We start from the raw sequence: 20,333 nt of genomic DNA on the forward strand, positions 1-20,333 counted from the left end.
TTTATAGCAGCGGGTATGAGTCACTAGTCGCAGCTTCGTTATGCACGCTCACATTCGAATGTATCAAGTTTTTCTTTAAGCGCTGATGCATCACTCCTATCATCTAAGCTCACAGCTCCGTTGTGAACGTACCCTATGATAGCAGAGATGATAGGAGTGATGCATCAGCGCTTAAAGAATAACATAATAAATTCGAATGTGAGCGTGCACAACGAAGCTGCGACTTATACGCGCTGGTATAAACGAGCATAGAAGATAGAATTAAGTATTTCATTTTTCTGCTAGCTGAACTCCAGTACCGGAGCTTCAAAGTGGACGTAGAAAAATTAATTAGTGCTATCTTTACTCATTATTTTTTGTTATCATTTTAATATTTACTTTTAAACAATATTTTGTTTTTTAAATCATGCATAAATTTTTATGTGTATTTATTTGTTTTTTCTCAATAAAACCATTACTTACCTAAGAGTAATCAGTAGTTTTTCTTCTATTGTTATAGGATTTCCATGACAATTTTTCCGTTTTCTTAATGTTGACTTATTTATTCTAAAATATCGTCGAATGTGGGTGGACCCATCCTCACATATTCAAAAAAAAAACGATCCGGATAATTTCTAAGTTCCTTATATAAATAGTGAAATTCACCCAAAGTACTTCGTTTTTTATTTATGGGATGTCCATGATATTTTCTAAAGCGTTTTTTCTTTAAAATATACCATTTTGTTGCTGCTGAACATAAAAACTCTTCTTCACTACTCGGACATGTTGCATGTATCACAGCTCCGTTATGCACACTAATCAGCGATTATGTTTTATTCTATCAGTTATTATCTCTGCTATCATCTATGCTCAGCTCCGTTGTGAACGGACCCTTAAGAAACATGAAACATCTATTCATCATTCAATAAACTGAATTTCAGTTGTAGAAATCTTGTTAAACTCTTGAGATTTACCAAAACATTTAACCCTTCTTGATATAAAATATATGACACAGGATTATACATTATATTGTAGGAGGTACTTTAAAGGTAACCTTAACTACCTTCCCACTCACAAATGCCTTCTTTTTAGTATTCACCACTAACTTATTTCTTACTTGTTTTTAGAAAAGTGTTCCATAAAAATTAGAGTGGTATGAAACAAATTGAACGAACAACAACAAACAAAAGTAGAATGATAAAAAAAAAAAAATAAAAAATAAGGCAAGCACTGCTGAGTCAAAGAACACAATATAAAAAATAATGAGTGCTTTTAGATTTCAGGAATAAATATTTACAAAAATAAACAAAACAGAGGGAATAAAATAAATATTGCAATATACACCGCTGACATGATATAAATAAACTGCAGTAAGAGAAAGTTGTGGAGTGCATCACGCCCAGAATTATTTAACGTTGACTCACATTTAGAATTAATTTGATTGAAGACATGGTAAAAATTAGGTACAATGAATAATATAATAATGGTTGTACAATGTGAATAACAAATTTAAAAATATCAACATGAAAAAATAAGGAATTGCTGATTATGTGATTAAGTATCTCTATTTATGGAGTTATATGAGTGGATCAGGACAAAGACGACCTACGCTACTTTAAGTGTTGCCAGCTCTAAATGTGGTCTGAAGAGACTATATTATTCAAAATAAAAGAAATAATATTATTAAAGAACACCTAGCCTGGCTGTGAAGGGGATTAGTTATTGCGGGGGCGATACTTCCCACTGTGACTAGTTTTTTAGAATTCTCCTCACCGAACTGGGGCAAGGCTCGGCCTAACCCTCGCCTTGGCTAGTAGTACTGCACATTCACCAGCCTCACTATCAGCTAGACTTACTGGTATTTTGCATATCCTTTCAGCGACACAGACAAAGGGTATTACTGATTAGAATTGCCAACAATTTCTACCAATAAAATCTCATATTCTTTAGGAAAGCACTGCACAATTAATTTTTGAATAATAATAATGATAAACAAGGTATGAAACACTCCAAAAAAACTTATAATTTTCAAGGTTCTAACAAGAAATTTTCGAAGCATTATCTGTAAACTAAGAAATAACAAATTTAGTACACTAACTAACATAGATATTAGCAATATTGAATTGAGTAATCTTTCATAAAGTTATGAAAATTACCAAGCGAGATATTGCGTCTCAAACTTCGGGAATGATAATAATGAAAAAAGTTTTTATTTTCGAGTAAATTCATTGCGTTACTTTAATGTTTAATATCAATCAAAATAATGGTTGGTAGTATCGAGAGAGATTTTGTCTTGTATAATACAAATAATGGGAGTAAAAAGAAAACAAAAATAATTTAAAAAGAAAAGATCTACAAAATCAACAAAAGAATTATTGATAAAGTATTTTAAAAATATAATAATAAAATAAGATCTGGGAATGAAAATTAACTGTTGACTTAATATGATATGGAAAAAAAATAAATAAAGAAACAAAATATAATCGTCAATCAATAAAGAAGTCTGTAAAACATACAATTAAAACTTTATAATTTATGAAATCAATATGAATTAGTACATCGTAACCTGTCCGCAGTAATGCACTAAATTAATTTAGTCTATGCTATTCATTAAATTTAAAAACTCTTTGAAATTTGAAAGTTTGATTAGTTAATTTTATTAGTGACAGTAAGGAGATGCTGCTGTTCTTTTATTGATAAAATGGAACCATATTTGTGTCAAGCTCAGAGAATGCTTTGTTAGGAAAAGAGAGCTGAATTAAAAGAAATGGCTAACTGCAACGAAGACTGACTGAATCGAAGGATTCAGTTAGAATAAACTTCAAAATAAAAGGTTGCTCAGTTGAAACATCACTTAATTACCAAAATAATACAGGTTTTTAATCAAAACTAATAGAAAATTTGACAATAACGATTTAGTAAGAGAAAGTATTTGTGACTGTTTCAGAAACTAATTTTTTCAAACGCTATTAATGACCTTTTACAACCACTAAAAATAAAACATCGTCCAACAAGCTTGGACACATTGCATTCTGTTTTTACAGGGCTTCTGTTCCACGATAGGTTATATTTAGCCTGTCTGGACGGTTGGCTTTCTGCTAATGCACTATTTGCTACATAATATGATTTTAAAAATTATCAGTATCCTAGAATTACCATATAATTTTTTTTTTTAATGATTTAAGGCGCGTCAACATCTGAGGTTATTGGCGCCCGGGGCTTTTTTTCAGTGCACTGCCAGCCTCCGAATCACCCGAAAATTGTTTAAAAGGCTGCTAAGTTAGATGGTGTGTATAATGAATAGACTTCGAGATCCCTTAATTACTCATTTTCGAGGATTAACCACGAGCAAGTATTTCCTCTAAAAGTTAATAATTATTTGAAAAGTGTATTAAAAAAAAGTTTTACAGTTGAAAATTCCGATAAATAAAAAGTTATTATCCTTACAAAATACATTTTTATGCTGAGCTATACAATAAAATTACTTTTAAGTAATGAATTTGACCGCAGATAGCTCCGTCAGGTGCCACAGTTTCGCAACTACGTACATTAGGATCTCTTTAGTGTTCACGTGATTTCAGTGACGCTTTTAGTATACTTACTTTACGAAATATAAAGAATTTGATTCCTTAATAGAAACTTCAACGTTTTCACTGAACGCGTTCAAGGTAAGAATTATAATAGACCCATAAAAACGTTTTACGAAACAAAATAAACAAGAAAGAACTTAATTACTATCTTCACTAATGAGTATTATTATTTATAATAAGCACTAATGAGCATTTATTACTAATAATTAGCACTAATGAGTATCTATACTGTCAAGAGGATTTATAATATTATTCCATTCGTGCCTGAACATTCTCTTTAGTGTAAACGTGATTTCAATGATGCTTTTAGTATACTTACTTTACGAAATATAAAGAATTTGATTCCTTAATAGAAACTTCAACGTTTTCACTGAACGCGTATCAAGGTAAGAATTATAATAGACACCATAAAAACGTTTTACGAAACAAATAAACAAGAAATAATTTAATTAGTATCCTCACTAATGAGTATTATTATTTATAATAAGCACTAATGAGCATTTATTACTAATAATAAGCACTAATGAGTATCTACACTGTCAAGAGGATTTATAATATTATTATATTCCTGACTAAACTTTACTAAACTCTGGGGCGCCCTAACCCTTACCTAACTGGTAGTTGCTCGCCTGTACAAATAGGTATTACTTTTACTTAACCTAATACTCAACTGACATTCGGAGAAGTGGAAATTAGAAAATGGTCAATCAGACTGCAACTGAATAACAACGGAAATGATTGGAAGCATTCCGTGAATACATTCTTGAAAAGACGTGTCCAGAAAAAAACTATAGCATTATATTTGTACTTTGAATAGCTTTCCAGTGTCTTTAAATGAATGTGAATACGCAGGGTTTTCGCAGTGATGATGAGCTTCGATGAAGACTAAGACAATTGCGGCTCTTTTGTTCATCTATCTTGACGGACCGCCTTTGATACTTTTCAATCGTTCAAAATACGTTGATCTCTGGTTACTTAGACGACGTTATTCGGCAACAAATACTAACAGCAAGAAAAGAAGTCGAGAATTGGACAATACTTTGGCATATTTGTTTTAAATACAAATTGTATTACAAAATTAATAAAAGTAATGTTAAGAGCAGTAGATAACCTCCTGGCTAAGCTGGCTTACGAGCCAGGGAGCCACCTTTAAAGACACAGAAGTAAAATTATTTTTTAGCCCTTTTTGTCTAAGCTTGTGAAGCTTAACATTTGATTATTGCTTAGAAAATCACTCGGAAAACTACTTATTTCCCGATATTAAGAAAAATACTAGCTTTACTGCCTTGGCAATATTTTTAGTAGAAAGGGGATGAAAAAATACATAAAAATGACCTATCGCGTGCTCTTCTTTCTCTTTGATAACAAGTTAAAAAATTGAAATATGATTAATAAATACCAGATTTTGAAATGGCCTAGCACCTTTAATTTTGAAGATATCGAATTGCGGTTTCCGGTTTCTTTCATAACTTTTTATACTCTTTAAAACCGTGTATATGAAAATGGGGGTCAATTGCGAACCCTTACTTTTGGACGCGTGTCTGCCGCGAATGCGGGCAGGAATCTAAAATCAAGTCACATATTCTGAAACTAGAGATGACGGGCAACAAATTTTTCCTCTACCATTTTTTGCTCAGATGAACCGTTTAAGCATGAAATGCATTTGAGCCGTCTTAAAATGGAACACCCTGAATATGTGTGCACATTTGTATCGTTTGTACTATTTATAAATGATATATATATACTTTTTTTTAAATAATAGTAGTCAAGAAGCATTAGCCCTGAAGATGACCTAGGTCGAAAACTTGGCAAAAAATAAATAAACAATGTTGACTGAAATTAATCAATAATCTTCCTTCCTGCTGGTTATAAATTATACAATTATGTATTTATATGTTGCTAACTATTTTTGCTTGTAAAGGAAGCAACTCTTTGCTACAAGGGACTCTGTAATATTTAAAGCGAATTTCATCTACGCATTTTTGAAAAAAGAAAAGAAAAGTGATTTATAACCTAATTAAGGGACAAGTACTACATAAAATTCAGGATTACCTTAGTTTGAACGTGGTCTATGGAGACAGTATATTTCTCTCGTCCTGGTACACCATAGTTCCTCTGCCACATATCTATCATCAGTTCCTCATCAGCCTTGGTCACCAAATTCTGCGGAGCCACAGCTGCCAGGATGATTCCTATACACTCGGCCATCATCAAGATCACAATACCAAATATGTACTGCAACAAAGAGGAACAGAATTAATTATCATTTCTCGAATAAAAAAATGAAAAAAATAATTCGCAATGTTCACTCGCAAGGTTTTGTTTCTATAACAATACTGAAATATTATGAATATAAATGGATTTGTGAATTTTATTCAAACTTTCTAATGTTTGTTAAATGTTAATTGAATCATAAGCACTCTTCCTACAATAAAAATCTAAATTTCTGGCAAGCATGGCGTATCAGCGTGCTTTTAGTCTTTTTTTTTTTTAACCACGAATTTAAGGAACTTCAGATGATATTCAAACGAATTCGCACGAAAATGCTGATTATTCTTCTTAAGAAAAAGTAAAATTCTCTGGTTCAATGAGAATGACGTATCAGTGTAGTTCAACATTGACCGCAATCAATCTTATTTTCATCCATTTTTCATAAACTATTAGATACAAACAAAACTTTTTGTTGTTCAACAGGGGTCGATTTCTAGAAAGGTCGATTTTTCGGTTCCGATCTGAGTTTAAAGCAATATCTAACCTTCAAATTTTGATATTAAATAAAATAAATTACATTTTGTTTAATATAAGCTATTAATCGTACAGACACTAATAAATGATTAGATAAGAAGCGAGACGAGTTAAATGTACTTCTTGAAATATCACAATACAAATTATCCATTCAGATCCAAAGTGGGTGAAAGACAACACGTCCGCACTATCTAGCGGATCCAATATTAACTAAGATACTGGTGTATACAGTGAGATTAAAAATTGTTAAAATAAATTTCAGTTAAAATGAATGATCACTTGAAATTTTATTAAATGTTAGTATGCCTAAATATTATACGGTTTACCGCAATGGCAAAACCAAAACGTCCATTTAAGGGGCAAATTTACTTAGATAAAAAGGGTATCACGGCTCAAGAGAATATAAACGATCAACATTATTGCCAATAATCTTTTATACCGAAAATAATATTGGAATTAAGTTTAAACTATTTATATTTTGACTACAGTTTCATGGGGGAAACCTTTTCGGTAGGATAGTTGATCGTCAAAAATTGCACGAAAAAGCGTAACGTTGGAAAACATCCAACTTTGCCAGTTGTTTTCTCTTTTTCTATAAAAGATAAAATTCCTAAATTTTCTTCAAAATATGGGGTAAATTCTCGTTTACTAGTGTATTTTATTTTTATTTTTTTTGGTGACAACCTAGATTTAATAGAGTTCGAGAAAAAATTGCCAAATATGAGCAAAAACGGTTTTATCAAACATTTTTTCCTTTTTCTTGTAGTTGTAACCTCTTTTTCTAAACAAGTAGCGACTAAACTCGCGAACCGATTTTTATAAATGAGGTGTCATTCGATTCGGAATTTTATTTAGATGCGCCTTTTGGGACTCTGGATACTGTACTTCTTACAAGAGAGGAGTCAGCCCTATTTATGTAAGGCCACCTCTTAAATATTTATTTCAAATATCTCTGTAAATCTTATCCCGATTTTGATAAAATTTGAAAGGATGATGCGATTTGGGCTCCCCTATGTAACGATTTATCGAGGTTGCTCTTTGACAGATACATTTATAGTTACACTTTTTCATTACTTTTGTAGTTTACTGTTGTGTCAGTGGTTCATGCTTTCCAGCCACCTCTCTAAAAAGTAACATTATCAGCGAACCTCGAAGAAACCTCTGTGTTATCCTCTCAATACATTCGTAAGTTTTTTTCCTCAGAAGATCGGCGATTACATGTTTCACCCTACAATGGGCGGTAAGTAATACGAAGTGACTGATGCTGCTACAGAAGAACTATCCATGCGCCAAATCTTAACGACCGACAGCTGTGCAGCGTAAAGCCTTCTCTTTCGAATGCAGCATCTCAAGTGTTTATAGAGAAATCAGTCTGACCGGAACCGTCGTTTGTGTAAGGAGGTGTTAGTTTCGTTTTGCCGAAAACATGATACTACACATGTAGTAGAGCAACGAATTGTCGCGAAATTTCACATGAAACTGGGTAAAACCGCTACTGAAACTTATCTTTTATTAAAAGAAGTTTATGGCAATGAATGTTTATCACGTGCGCAAGTTTTTGAGTGGTTCAAGCGTTTCCCAGAATGGCCGAGAAGACGTCGGAGATGATGACCGCCCTGGTCTCCCTTCCACACCCAAAACGGATGAAAATATCGATTATAATTAATCAACATTACTACCGTGAGGTGCTTGTTCAACTCTGTGAAATAGTAAGGAAAAAAACGACCCTACTTGTGGAAAAACAAGTCATGGGTTCTCCATCAAGACAATGCGCCGGCTCACACTGCATTGTCTGTCAAGAAGTTTCTAGCCAAGTACAAACATCCCAGTTTTAGGCCATCCGCCTTATTCGCCTGACCTGGCCCCATGTGACTTTTTGATCTGTTCCCCTAAAATCAAATCTGCATTAAAAGGAACACGGATTTCAGTCCGTTGAAGCTGTGAAAGAAAAAGCGGCACGCATCATGCAGGAGCTCACAGAAAAAGACTTCCAGCACTGTTTCGAACAATGGTAAATTCGCATGGAGCGTTGTAGGGATAGGGGAGGGGTGTATATTGAAGGTGATAATAACTAAATATGTAATAAATTTAAAATAAATTGTTTTACAGCAATGGTCTCGTTATTTAATAGCCACACCTCGTAAAGAGCAATGTTCCAGCACATTGTCTGATGACTCAGAGGCTCTCTGCCGCATCTGCGACAGAGCGTGTAACTTCTTTTGAAGACTTGTCAACACTTGCGAGAACTTCACGAAGAGGCCCGTAATTTAGATTCAATTTCATCGGATCTGTTCTTTCAAAGCCTGAATTTTCGATTTAACAAAGAAATTATTTTATAAAAAAAATAAATAATTAATTTAAATAAATAATTTAATATAGGTCTCAGTTGTTAATAGGTTTCTAACACAATTTCGTGGCGCAAATCTCGCAAAAATGTTACGCGGACCGCGAGTTCCACGGGCCTGGTTTAGAAAGTAGTATGCTCCAGGTGGAAAAAAACACAGGAACTCTTTGTAGAACCTAGTAGATCCTAGAGTTTTTAAGGGTAACATACTTGCAAGGGATACAGTAAAGATAAACGGTGAGTGCTACAGTATTTTGGAATACTTACGACTGCTAAAATCCAGTTAGAAAATGAACGAACTACGAAACAACCACAGATGGAAACAGAAATTATGACCACACTAAGACAAAACGCACTAAGTTTCACATAAAATGAAATTGAATATGGAAGTGGTGATGGCACAGTTGTCCAGACATGTTCATACTCCAGGTTGTTTATCAGGACGACACCAAACGATAACAAAGCGATGCCTCCGATCTGGAAAAGATGAAAGATCTGGTTAGAAACTCAGGATTTTTTCTTACTACAATATAGGAAAGTAAAGTGATCGCCTATTTTTTTCAGGTGGGGCTTAACGTCCAACTACCAATTAGGTGTCGGTGGACGGAGGCGGAAGCTCATACTTTACTATAAACAATTTTTTTCCAACAAATAAAAAGTAGTCATACGGAGACAAAATAATATATCTATCATCTCTAGAAAATATATTACAATAATTATAAGTTATAGATCTGAATTTATTCAATTAGCAATTCCATTTAAAGAGGAGCCATTTCTGAAGAAATCTTAAAAACTAAAAAATTGCTTCAGAAGTACATCCCGTTGACCAATTTAGACCCAAATTTTGTTTGACACTCTAAGCGAAACATTAATTTCTGCGATTTTTAATCTTCTAAGTTAGTCTGGATCCCTCACACAGACAGATCCCATCACACACACATAGATCACTTTGTAAATAGATCATTTTTTTCTGACTCAGTAGGCCTTAAACTTTATTTCCTGTGAAAACAAAATCAAAAATCTTCACGATAAGAAGTACGTATCTAACTACGAGAATTAAGAGAAAAATATGAAGTATCTAAAAAAAAAAAAATACTTACTAAAGATAATAGATTCGACGTGAAAAGCGCTAACTTGAGTACTAACATCGCGTAGTTATGTAATTCTAACTACGGTATGGTTAGAATTGTTTGTGCTACTAGATCAAGGCACCGTGTGGAACTACGGCTCAGTAATTGTTGTATACCCGACTTCCGGACACCATACCGGAACTTACAAACAGCTGCATAATATTTACAAAATACTACGTAGAATATTATCTGTAATATACCATACATACCTAACTTGGACATATCTAAGAAGTTTGCGTAACATAACTTGCTTTTACTGTATCTTAAGAATTGATAGTGACATGGTAGAAAAGATAGCATTTATGGTTTTTCCTATTTATTTTTTTTTAAATTGATATTTAAACCTTTTTAATGCATTATTGAATCTTTTCTAATTAATCGAATATAAGTTCTAAATTGTATTTCTTTGATTCCCAAAATAGTTTTTTTAATAGACTAGGTTCAAAATTAGCGTTCATTCTTTCCCAAAATTGCATTTTGAAATATTTTCTAAATCTTTTCGACCTATTCTTTAATATTATCTTTTTAATAGACTACTAGTTTATAATTAGCATTTATGGTTTTCTCTAAATTTGTTTATCGAATTGATATTTTTAATGTATTCTTTATAATCAACTATATGTTCAAAATTAGCATTTATTCACCTTTTATCTCATCAAACTAGCTCACTGTTTCTAACTTTTCCTTTGTTTTTCACAATGAAAGAAAAGAAAAAGGTCTACACAATTTCTAACATCTACAACTGTTCTACATATCCAAGTACATGAAGGAAAACGCCCTGTATCTAGTCAAAATGGCTCACAGTTTCTTACTTTTCCTTTGTTTTTCACAATGAAAGAAAAGAGAAAGGTCTACACCATTTCTAACATTTACAACTGTTCTACATATCCAAGTACATGAAGGAAAACGCCCTGTATCTAGTCAAAATGGCTAACAGTTTCTTACTTTTCCTTTGTTTTTCACAATGAAAGAAAAGAAAAAGGTCTACACAATTTCTAACATCTACAACTGTTCTACATATCCAAGTACATGAAGGAAAACGCCCTGTATCTAGTCAAAATGGCTCACAGTTTCTTACTTTTCCTTTGTTTTTCACAATGAAAGAAAAGAGAAAGGTCTACACCATTTCTAACATTTACAACTGTTCTACATATCCAAGTACATGAAGGAAAACGCCCTGTATCTAGTCAAAATGGCTCACAGTTCCTTACTTTTCCTTTGTTTTTCACAATGAAAGAAAAGAGAAAGGTCTACACCATTTCTAACATTTACAACTGTTCTACATATCCAAGTACATGAAGGAAAACGCCCTGTATCTAGTCAAAATGGCTCACAGTTTCTTACTTTTCCTTTGTTTTTCACAATGAAAGAAAAGAGAAAGGTCTACACCATTTCTAACATTTACAACTGTTCTACATATCCAAGTACATGAAGGAAAACGCCCTGTATCTAGTCAAAATGGCTAACAGTTTCTTACTTTTCCTTTGTTTTTCACAATGAAAGAAAAGAAAAAGGTCTACACCATTTCTAACATTTACAACTGTTCTACATATCCAAGTACATGAAGGAAAACGCCCTGTATCTAGTCAAAATGGCTCACAGTTCCTTACTTTTCCTTTGTTTTTCACAATGAAAGAAAAGAAAAACGTCTACACCATTTCTAACATTTACAACTGTCCTACATACCCAAGTTCATAAAGGAAAACTCCCTTTATCTAGTCAAAATGGCTCACAGTTTCTTACTTTTCCTTTGTTTTTCACAATGAAAGAAAAGAAAAAGCTCTACACCATTTCTAACATCTACAACTGTTCTACATATCCAAGTACATGAAGGAAAACGCCCTGTATCTAGTCAAAATGGCTCACAGTTTCTTACTTTTCCTTTGTTTTTCACAATGAAAGAAAAGAGAAAGGTCTACACCATTTCTAACATTTACAACTGTCCTACATACCCAAGTTCATAAAGGAAAACGCCCTGTATCTAGTCAAAATGGCTCACAGTTTCTTACTTTTCCTTTGTTTTTCACAATGAAAGAAAAGAAAAAGCTCTACACCATTTCTAACATCTACAACTGTTCTACATACCCAAGTACATAAAGGAAAACGCCCTGTATCTAGTCAAAATGGCTCACAGTTTCTTACTTTTCCTTTGTTTTTCACAATGAAAGAAAAGAAAAAGCTCTACACCATTTCTAACATCTACAACTGTTCTACATACCCAAGTTCATAAAGGAAAACTCCCTTTATCTAGTCAAAATGGCTCACAGTTTCTTACTTTTCCTTTGTTTTTCACAATGAAAGAAAAGAAAAAGCTCTACACCATTTCTAACATCTACAACTGTTCTACATACCCAAGTACATAAAGGAAAACGCCCTGTATCTAGTCAAAATGGCTCACAGTTTCTTACTTTTCCTTTGTTTTTCACAATGAAAGAAAAGAAAAACGTCTACACCATTTCTAACATTTACAACTGTCCTAGATACCCAAGTTCATAAAGGAAAACGCCCTGTATCTAGTCAAAATGGCTCACAGTTCCTTACTTTTCCTTTGTTTTTCACAATGAAAGAAAAGAAAAACGTCTACACCATTTCTAACATTTACAACTGTCCTACATACCCAAGTTCATAAAGGAAAACTCCCTTTATCTAGTCAAAATGGCTCACAGTTTCTTACTTTTCCTTTGTTTTTCACAATGAAAGAAAAGAAAAAGCTCTACACCATTTCTAACATCTACAACTGTTCTACATATCCAAGTACATGAAGGAAAACGCCCTGTATCTAGTCAAAATGGCTCACAGTTTCTTACTTTTCCTTTGTTTTTCACAATGAAAGAAAAGAGAAAGGTCTACACCATTTCTAACATTTACAACTGTCCTACATACCCAAGTACATAAAGGAAAACGCCCTGTATCTAGTCAAAATGGCTCACAGTTTCTTACTTTTCCTTTGTTTTTCACAATGAAAGAAAAGAAAAACGTCTACACCATTTCTAACATTTACAACTGTCCTACATACCCAAGTTCATAAAGGAAAACGCCCTGTATCTAGTCAAAATGGCTCACAGTTTCTTACTTTTCCTTTGTTTTTCACAATGAAAGAAAAGAAAAACGTCTACACCATTTCTAACATTTACAACTGTCCTACATACCCAAGTTCATAAAGGAAAACTCCCTTTATCTAGTCAAAATGGCTCACAGTTTCTTACTTTTCCTTTGTTTTTCACAATGAAAGAAAAGAAAAAGCTCTACACCATTTCGAACATCTACAACTGTTCTACATATCCAAGTACATGAAGGAAAATGCCCTTTATCTAGTCAAAATGGCTCACAGTTTCTTACTTTTCCTTTGTTTAATATTTTAATTATAATTAATAGATAAGCTATTTTGGTATCAGGTATGGATAAATATTTCTAATTTTCATATTATTCATCTTGATAATTTAGTATGTAAGTTAAAGATATTTCTGTAATAAAATGCCATAGTCTAGGGAACTGGATTTTAATAAAAAATAATTATACTTACAATAACCTCTTGAATTCGAGTACAAATTAGATTGGTAATAAAAGTAAGAGGTGAGCTAATGCATTTAAATAAATATTTTTAAGGAAATACAGTTGATATTTGTTCTTTATGTTACTGTGACCACATCGAGCATCTTTTCATTTAATATCTAAATACCCTAAGTTATAAATTTTTAGGATACTATTAACAGAAAAAAAATTGACTGTTTAAGAATGATTGAATGTTTAAGGTAAAAATTGGCTTTTTCCTGTTGATTTCTGCTACATATTTGGCGGTACGGATATTCTTTAGGGCCTGATTGAAATGTTTATTTTTAATATTAATGGAAAGAAAAAAAACAATAAAGAAAAATAATGATACTAAAAATCGTGTAAATTAGGTTTTTAGAATATTAATTGCTAATTTAATTGTATAAATTTTATCTAATCAACTCCTCAAACGGTCTTCGACCATGGGAAGTGCCTTGATATTTATTTGAAAAATGGATTTTATATATTATCAATAAAGACAATAATAATAAGTAATAGAAGAATACAGGTATGATATAGGCAATGAGTAGAAGAAGTTTAAACAACATAGAGTAAACGTTTTTGAGAAAAAATAAAAAACAAAATTTTTTACTGAGTCATGGTATTTCCCAATTCACTGTTGAATCCATTGGTGGTGCCTAATATTCAACATTCTTTTTGGCTAATTTGAGAAAACAACAACAACTTCACATTGGAATCCCTACAGGTATCCCAAAATCTCAGAAGAAATGGGTAGGGCATCTCTTTTCGGGCCCTCACGCAGCGATTCCATTTAATGTGGTTTGTATTGAATTGTATTGTATTAGATGGCGGTTCCACCAAAAAGGGGAAGGAACGCAGGCAATCCAAAATGTCCATTGTTCCCCGCCCACCCCTCATCTCATAAGAAACACCGGGGTTTCAAGACCAACAAATCTGGCTAAATTCGCATGTCCACTCAACACTTGAACCAACTGGCGGATTCGGGACCTGCTGAAGCCAACCAAAGCCGTTTTCGGCAGGCCAAGAATTTCCTTAGCTTGACGATAGTAAGCTCGGGATCTCCACCGTTTACGGCGTTAATTAAATGTGGATGAATGGTTTTCAAGGTTGAGATACTTGTGTGCCTGTTTCATCTCAGAACGCTTTCTTGTCTGAGTGGTGATCTAAGAAAGCTCATAAAATTCTGGGTTTTGTCATGAGGGGGGCTGTTAATAAATTTTATTGTAAGAAGCTTAAAGGAGTATATATAAAAGAATATATTTAATCCAGAAATTACGTGCCTAAGGTTGCTCCTTTTTATGTTGCATCGTGTTCATTCCCAATGAAATTTTAATACAACTTTTTTTTTAATTTAAGCATCAAATATTTCACTGAGACTAAACGGAACGGATATAAAAGTTACTTAACAATATATATCAATAATCATTAGTTATTTTTAATCGTTTAAGATGTTTTAGAGGGGAGAAATAAAATAAAACTTATTTTCTAGAATTTTATTTGAATCGATTAAATTCGATTAAGGACTACTAGCGCATTCATCAAGACAATTACCGAAGCTTTGCTTAAGTTTTCCGTTGGTTGACCCGTTCGTTAAATTTCAGTGTTAAGTTGGTACAGATTACAGGCTTTGTCAGTGAACATTTGATTGATATTTGTGTACTATCTGCTAATGGAACTTTTAAAATTCAATATGACATTTATTGAATTAGTGTAAAGGTATTTTCGGAAGTATGTGTTGTATATTGGTGAAGGTTTTTAAATTTATAAATCACCGGATTAATTTTTTGAAACCATAAGAGAAATGTCACATCATAACAGTTCGAGGTATTTATTGTTTTATTCAATAATGATTTATAATATAAACATATTAGTTTAGATAAAGTTATCTTATAATAAAACGTAAAGGCTATATTGTACAACTAGGCGAACTTCTCTTAATGTGTAAGTTAAAATACATTTGAGGTCCTGTGATTTTATTTATGGATGTTTGTGCAGAATAATGTATTTATACTTTGTTCATTTAATCTGTAGTTTAATTTCATCTGTAATTTATTCTATAGTAGTTGGGCAACTCCCCTGTTTGAAAAGGTAGCTCAAATCTGTCACTGATTTCTTGTCGTATCATTAAATTGTTGGTCTAACAAAACTAATTAGTTCAACAAAGAAAATCCCGTTTTCTTATATGTAATTGTTGTCATTGCTTCTAATATATGTTTTTGACAACATTTCAAGAACCATCCAAATTGTTCCAAGAGCTAACTTACTAAGATAAATCTATTTCTATAGATCCTTTATATTCATCATATCACTTATTTTCCTTTTTACATTTTTAATAGAACTTATTTGCTACAAAGTAATCTCAAGTTATATTAAACTTTTTATTGTTCAATACTTTAAAAGCACATGGGAATAGATAAGTTTCATTTATTCGATGTTAAACGTAGGTAAATAAGGTATGTACTTGATACCTTAGGTCTCAGCATCCTTATATTTAAAACATTCTGTGCAATATTTGGCTCAATCATGCTGAAGATCGTTAAACAACTGTGATGTTGATTTTTATTGAAGAATCAAGGTAATCCTAAAAATGATGTTTGCAAAAAAAAGTTCTAAGTAGAGTTACAACTAATGGAAGAAAGGTATTGAGAAAGATTTAAGATTTTTTTATTTTAATTTATAAATTATTAGAAATGCGCCAGAACATATAAAAATTGCCAAGCTGAATCTAGCATAAGATACTAAAGTATAGCAAAAAGTATAAGATATTAAAGTATCTTAGTAAGATACTAAGTGTTAGCATAAGATACGCAAGGTGCTAAATAAATACTTTTTTTTTTATAATGTCATTAATGAAAAATCAGAATTATTTGTTATATTTTAATTAAATTGCTTAGTAAAATTTTATATAGCTCGGAACAAATGACTAATTTAAAGTTTCACAAATAGCTTTTTACAGAATTGAAAACAAGTAGAACAATTTATTTTCAACGTAATTCTGTATTTCTTTTTCTCTTGTGTAGCCTCAAGTTTAGAGGGTGTTAACATTAAAATTCGATAAGATTACCTTGCACTTAGGAAATGTAAAAATTTAAGACAGTTTTTGCATTAATTAACTTAATGCATTGTTTGTTAAGGACTTTTAACATTTCTTCAACAATAAATTTTAGTTTAATTATTTTATTTTATTTTTGAAAATGAGAAGATATATATGTACATGTTGAAGGGGTACGAGTAATATGTAAAGCATAACGTAATCTTCATGTCTAGTGTGACAGGCATACAATTAATATTTGCATCGAATTGGATTACCAAAAAAAACAAGTATGAGCATCCAGAGGACTAACTGCAACTCTTAATATTCTATCTTTATTAATATATAATTTTAGTACTATTTATTTTGATACAATTGTAAAGAATGGGCTTAGGTCAGTGCAAGAGCACTGGACTCAGGACGTAGAGGTATCACGTTCAAGTCCAGCTCTCCTAGAAAAAACCTACATTCACTTACTACTTGATTGCTTAAGACCGAGGAATATCGTCCCAGTTTCCTGGTCCCCAGGGCCTCTTAACATGCTGATATGGCGGCGTGGGTACGGACTCCTGTTCCGTTACCCTTGTATCCTGTAGACGTTATAAAACGAAGATGGATCAGTGTATTTTAGGAGAACACCTGAAGAGTTGTTGGGGGATCTCATGGCTACCCAAGCCAAGAAGATTCTTGGTCTGTCTAAGGTGGCTTTGTTTTAAATGCACGAGGTGTTGAAAACGGACACGCTACTCTAGCTTGCATTTATTCAAATTGTGAGTTCTTACCCAGTCACCAATTTGTGTAGCCCGAGGTGGAATGCTGAATTGTAGAAGATGGTTGCGCTTTTGCTATCTTGTATTTAGGTTTCTCTTCCTGAGATTCTCGTGTGTGGTAAATTAAGCGAACTCACCAGGTTCATTCATAACACTGAAGATAGAAACACCATGTCTCCTGGTTTAACCGCCTTTAGATTCACTATTATACGGTACTTTCTAGTCTTCTAGCTTCCCCTAGGAAGATGAGAAGTGGACAAGCCACTGTACCAGCAGCTGTCCGATGTACCATTCTCTGACGAGATTTTTTGACTCCAAATCGGGGACTTCAAAACGTATTACTATTTTCAGTATACATGATGGCAATACTACCCCTTTCAAGTGCAAGAAAAAGGCAAAGATAGAAATTTGAAAACTGTTTTTTGCCTTAAAAAGTTAAAAACAAAAGACTTCAATGCAAACAAGTTTTGGTCAAAGGTATTTGACATTTACAGTTGTTTTTCTTAACACATTGGGCCCCCAGTTATTGTTCATATGCGTCAAAAACATTACATTGAGGACTTTTATTCAGTCATTTTTTGATTATTTTTTTTTTTTTTTTTTAGACAAGAGGCAATCATGAGCAATTTTATTTTTTCGTAATAGAAGGAAGAGAAATTATTGCAATTGTATTAAATTTTTGGAAATAAATGTTTTGCGAAAACTCCTTAGTAAATAGAAAATAGTGTTCAATTTTTTTGAAAAAGATACGTCGCAGAAAGTACAAATTTGATTTTTGGTCTATGCAGCGTTACTAGATAATTACTCTGTGATATTCAAAAAAATTTACATGAATAATTTGTTATCTATTTTTAATCTACACTTTTCTCGGTAAACACTAACTTCAAAGGAAAATAGAGAGAGGTAATAACTGTGAACTTACTTCTAAAGTGCTTTCACTGTATTGTCTACCCTTCTCTACAATTGGAATTATATAATTACAGTATATAATTTGTACTCCACATTTAATTGTCACTAATGCTACGTAGGTGCGAATCATTAGCATTTTCAGAAATGGCTAACATAGAGAAGTGGTGGTAAAACCAGAAAATTCACACCTCCTAGAACTCTTCTTAAACAAATATTTTTAGTCAAATCCGCTTCATGGATAGCTCTAGGATGAATGGACTCTAGGAGGATGGAGCGGCAATCTACTTTCGCACTAAAGTTTGGTGATGCCACTGGGAAAATGGACTAGGCCGAGGTTTAAGCTATTCAGGCCATGTTGAAGGCACTAAATTCTAGTCTAATAATAATATAACTAATAAACAACCAATAGTAAATAATAACTAATGGTAATAAACACTAATGCAACACGAAAGTTAACTTTTGTACGCTTGTCCAAAATTGTCAAACAAATTTTCTGACTGAAAACATAACAGAACTTTGAATAAAGTTTTTCACTTCAAAATGACATGTGATTAAACTGAAGACACGATTTAGCTTACTACAGAGTTCTGGTGGTGACCGAAGGACTGTTTCTCGGACCCTTTGGTCTATCAAACAGTAATCATTACAACTAGAGTGGAGTACTACGTAAGCGCAGGAGAATACGAAAAAATACCAGTCTTTGGTCTGATTTTCTAACGTTTATCTCTCGAGCACGTAATTCAAAATAATTTGTTGAAAGAATCTGCATTTTAAGACTAATAAGTAAAGTAATCGTCAATTTTTTTTTTTAGGCGGGTATTAACGTCTAACTACCGATTAGGTGTCGTAGACGGGAGCAGGAACACAGACTATTTTAACAAATAATAAGTAGATATATGCGGAAACCGAGGATCTCTCACAAATTCAGGCTGGACCAACACCCGCCCCATACAAAGAATGAAAATATATATATTTTTTTCCTTTTACCTGAAAAATATTTTGGGTAGGCTCAGCTTTTTGAGTCCAATAGGAGGCTGTATCACTGCCTAGAAGGAATTATAACAGATAAACATGAACTATCAGAGGAAATAGTTATGGCAGGTAATCGATAAAGTTTAACCACTTAAAACAAAAATAAAAGCTACATTTTCGAATGTTGTTTAGAAAGGTTAACTAATGATCTTTAAAATGTTTTGGTCACGTTCGGCAGGAAAACGTGGTATTTGACGGAAAGCATACAGGACTTTTCTCAGCATACAGGAAAAAGAAAACTTTTGAGAATTATTGGTCCCGTAAAAGATAGGAAGGTTGGAAGACCAATGACTAACCAAGAATTGAAGGTTCTTGTTTCATGACCCAAGATCTGGTTGGGCTTATGAAGAGAGAAAGGCTAAAGTGGCTAGGAATCGTAAGAAAAAGAATGGAAGATAAGAGAATCCACCCAAAAAGAAACTGATTTCCGGACATCTAGGAGTCAGAGAAGAAAAGGAAGGCCAAACGTGGTCGGTTTGATGATGTGGAGGTGTAGCTCTAATGGACGATGAGGTAGTAGATTGGCTCAGGCTGGCCCAATACAGGGTTAAATCAGGGAATCTTAAGGTGGAGGCCAAGATCCTCGAGAAGTTCGTCGCTTCTGAATCATTTTTGCGATATCCTTTAATCTGCTTATTATATTATTTAATCATTTAAAGGTTGTATCGCTTTTAACTGAAACAGTTTTTCGATAGAAATAGAAAACAGCAGTTATATTTTCGATTTTGATGTTGGTGTTTGAGTACTGTATTGTAATCTCAGTGCGACCCTAAACAAAACAACCCCGTAAGGGATATGAGTCAGGATAGCTCTTCCCCACTCTAGCCACATTACCAGCTGTTGCTTCTAAGCGCCAGTAAAAAACCTGCACTGCAACCTTTATGTGTCAATTTTGGAAATATTTGATAGTTTTTATGAAGTAAATAATATGATGAATATTAATTCCATTTTTGAGATTAAGGTAAAATGAGCAGCTAAGGTTCTTCATCATTTCATCCTATATGTTTAGTAGATTTGAAAATTAACTTAACATTTTGACTACAGTTAAATGATTTATTTGAGATGGGAATTGCTAAAAAAGAAAAGAAAGAGCAAATCATTTGTACAGAAGTAGTTGCTTATATATTCCTTTATGTATACATTTTTTATTGGTAGCACTGTTTTACCTAATCAGAGAATGTTTTCGAGAATTTCACTTCCATCATAGATCTGTCATATACGAGGTGTGTTCAAAAAGTAACGGGAATTTTCGTTTTTTGAAAAAAATAT

At 32.8% G+C, this 20,333-nt stretch overlaps 2 protein-coding genes across 2 annotated transcripts in view; one reads left to right on the plus strand and one right to left on the minus strand.

The window, feature by feature from the left end:
- Tsp68C (Tetraspanin 68C) overlaps positions 1 to 9,896 on the minus strand; it is a 49,053-nt gene extending 39,157 nt beyond the window's left edge. Inside the window, exons 1-3 of the mRNA XM_074137667.1 lie at positions 9,759 to 9,896; positions 8,926 to 9,135; positions 5,622 to 5,804 (exon numbers count right to left, since the gene is read on the minus strand). Coding sequence (XP_073993768.1) covers positions 5,622 to 5,804; positions 8,926 to 9,135; positions 9,759 to 9,806 — 441 coding nt within the window. The 5' untranslated portion in view covers positions 9,807 to 9,896. The remainder of the gene's footprint in view (positions 1 to 5,621; positions 5,805 to 8,925; positions 9,136 to 9,758) is intronic.
- A 4,983-nt stretch (positions 9,897 to 14,879) lies between these two features.
- Positions 14,880 to 20,333, plus strand: part of Myb (proto-oncogene like protein Myb) — a 62,515-nt gene continuing 57,061 nt past the window's right edge. Inside the window, exon 1 of the mRNA XM_074137669.1 lies at positions 14,880 to 15,146. Within this exon, the coding sequence (XP_073993770.1) occupies positions 15,124 to 15,146 (23 nt within the window). The 5' untranslated portion in view covers positions 14,880 to 15,123. The remainder of the gene's footprint in view (positions 15,147 to 20,333) is intronic.

Source organism: Rhodnius prolixus, unplaced genomic scaffold (genome assembly GCF_049639745.1).
Source record: "Rhodnius prolixus isolate KJV_2025 unplaced genomic scaffold, Rpr scaffold_11, whole genome shotgun sequence".
Taxonomy (NCBI): Eukaryota; Metazoa; Arthropoda; class Insecta; order Hemiptera; family Reduviidae; genus Rhodnius; species Rhodnius prolixus.